The 2044-nt window shown below is 39.3% G+C and overlaps 1 protein-coding gene across 8 annotated transcripts in view; it reads right to left on the bottom strand.

Moving 5' to 3' along the window:
- Positions 1–547: 547 nt before the first annotated feature.
- The window catches only part of LOC138053829 (CDK5 regulatory subunit-associated protein 3-like), a 116536-nt gene continuing 115039 nt past the window's right edge, over positions 548–2044 (bottom strand). For all 8 annotated transcript variants that reach the window (XM_068900396.1, XM_068900487.1, XM_068900440.1 and 5 more), the window contains 3 exons: positions 1764–1900; positions 1169–1340; positions 548–722 (listed from right to left, as the gene is read on the bottom strand). In XM_068900396.1, the coding sequence (XP_068756497.1) occupies positions 651–722; positions 1169–1340; positions 1764–1900 (381 nt within the window). In that variant the 3' untranslated portion in view covers positions 548–650. The remainder of the gene's footprint in view (positions 723–1168; positions 1341–1763; positions 1901–2044) is intronic.

Below are 2044 nucleotides of genomic sequence, written 5' to 3'. Positions count from 1 at the left end.
GGATGGCAACATGTTCATGTAAGACCGCGTGTTGTGCGCCGAGAAATAACGGTACCCCATGTACCAGCATTCCTTCAATGTATGATTAAATTCCTCCATCACCAAGGTTTTGGTATCCAGGTGATGAAGTGACGAATCCCTTCACGCTCCAAAAACCGTTGAAACGTTGCATTGCAAAACTCTTTGCAAGCATCGGCCTGTAAACGCAATGGTAAAACCTTCAGTCATGGCTGCCCCCATCTTGCTCTTCAAAGGCACCAACCATGCGTATTTGGACAACACACTGATCATCATTAACAACAATGGTACCCTATATTCCACCGTTTCAATGGTTGCACCTCCACCAGATCGGCCACACATTGTTAGTCCACGTTAAACACTAAAACTGGTAACGTCTGGAGCCACCATCGCATGGACAACAACAAGAACAAAAGTTGCCAATGTTAGCATCTAGACACCAGATGATAGTGGCGGTACTACTACTACTACTACTACTACTACTACTACTAATGATAATAATAATAATAATAACATCAACAACAACAAAGCCGGCTAAAGGAAGCTGTGTTGAATTGAACCTAAGCGTAATAATAACAACGAAGATACAGCAGAGTTAATAGTACCCAAAATCCGACAGAAGACATTTATCTCTAGATATTGTTTATTTCACCCATAATATTGACAGGTCTATTTTTATATTTCTTGGAAATTTCTTCAGCAATCTGCAAAACAAAAGGATTTAACATTTTCAGTTAATAAAAAAAAAAGGAAAGATCAAAAGTCTGAAAATGTAAGAAAGGTGACACCAGAAATATTTGACACCTTTCGAACAGTGCCTGACAGCTTGGGAGGCTGGTTAGTAAGAACAGTAATGATATTTTGATGTATGTATGTGATGAACAGCTGAGGTCCAGGGATTTGACTAGGTATCCATGTGTGAATGCTCTGCTGATGGGGGACTTAAATTAAATAAAGGCAGGTCAAATTCAACATGAGTTTTCCGTTTTTGGTGTTTTCGAAGGGATTTCCCAACACCATGGAGTCTACCTCTTTGCAAAAAGGGGCAGGGAAATGTTCACTTCATTGGCGCAATACACCCAAAAACGTAAAAGTTGATGACTGAACCTGATCTTTTCCTTTCTACTGTTCCAATTAAATGATGTCTCACCTTCCTTTGCAACTCTTTTGTCTTGGATTTGATGACCTCAAGTTTGGGCTCCAATTCCATCTGTTCTTTGGCTGCAAATTGCCGTTTTTCTGCCATTGTCTTGCTGGAGGACACCATTTTTTCAGAAACGTTAAGTTTCTGTTGTAGTGAGTCTGCTAAGCGGTCCAAATACCTAGATTGAGACAAGGAAGGCAGTTTTATCCTTTTCCAAAAGGAAGACAATGCATGTTCCTGCTTGGCTTCTGAATGTGAAGGTCTCAATCACATAACATATAGACATCTTTAAAAAGGACATTTTTAACAAAGTAAACCATGTCATGTATAAGGGATGACAAGGTCTGTGAAAATTTAGCTTTGTTTCAAGGAACTATAGTATGTTAGCTATTTCTTGAAGCACCTGTGGTGGACTGCAAAGACTTTTCAAGTCAAACCCTGACGTGAACATTTCAACACTCTGTAATTTGCATCGTTGATTATCTCATCACCTCATAATACTATTTAGCATGTGGAATGGCAAAATGGTTTTCACCAAGCAACTTTGTTGCTCGATTTGATAGCTGTTAAAAAATAAAGTGATTTATGCATTGGTCCTAACCTGGGAGAGGTCTTCAGGAGGAACAGATTCTGCATCTTCATTGAAGTAAGTGTGGTAAGGACATCAGTAACAGCAGTCTCCATGGCTTTTATGGAATCGGCAGACTGCATTTGTATCAACTGTGGAGCCGACTGAAACTGCACAAAAATTGTAACGTTGTCTTTAATATCAAGTTACCAAAAGCTATTTAAGGTGGCTCAAACCAGTTTCAACACTTGAAAGAAACGTTCTTATCAGAAGGATTGACACAACGCTTTATCACTTAACAGCAATGTTACTGT

This window comes from Montipora capricornis, chromosome 1 (assembly GCF_036669925.1).
Source record: "Montipora capricornis isolate CH-2021 chromosome 1, ASM3666992v2, whole genome shotgun sequence".
In the NCBI taxonomy this organism is placed as follows: Eukaryota; Metazoa; Cnidaria; class Anthozoa; order Scleractinia; family Acroporidae; genus Montipora; species Montipora capricornis.
This window is presented reverse-complemented; position numbering and strand designations above follow the sequence as displayed.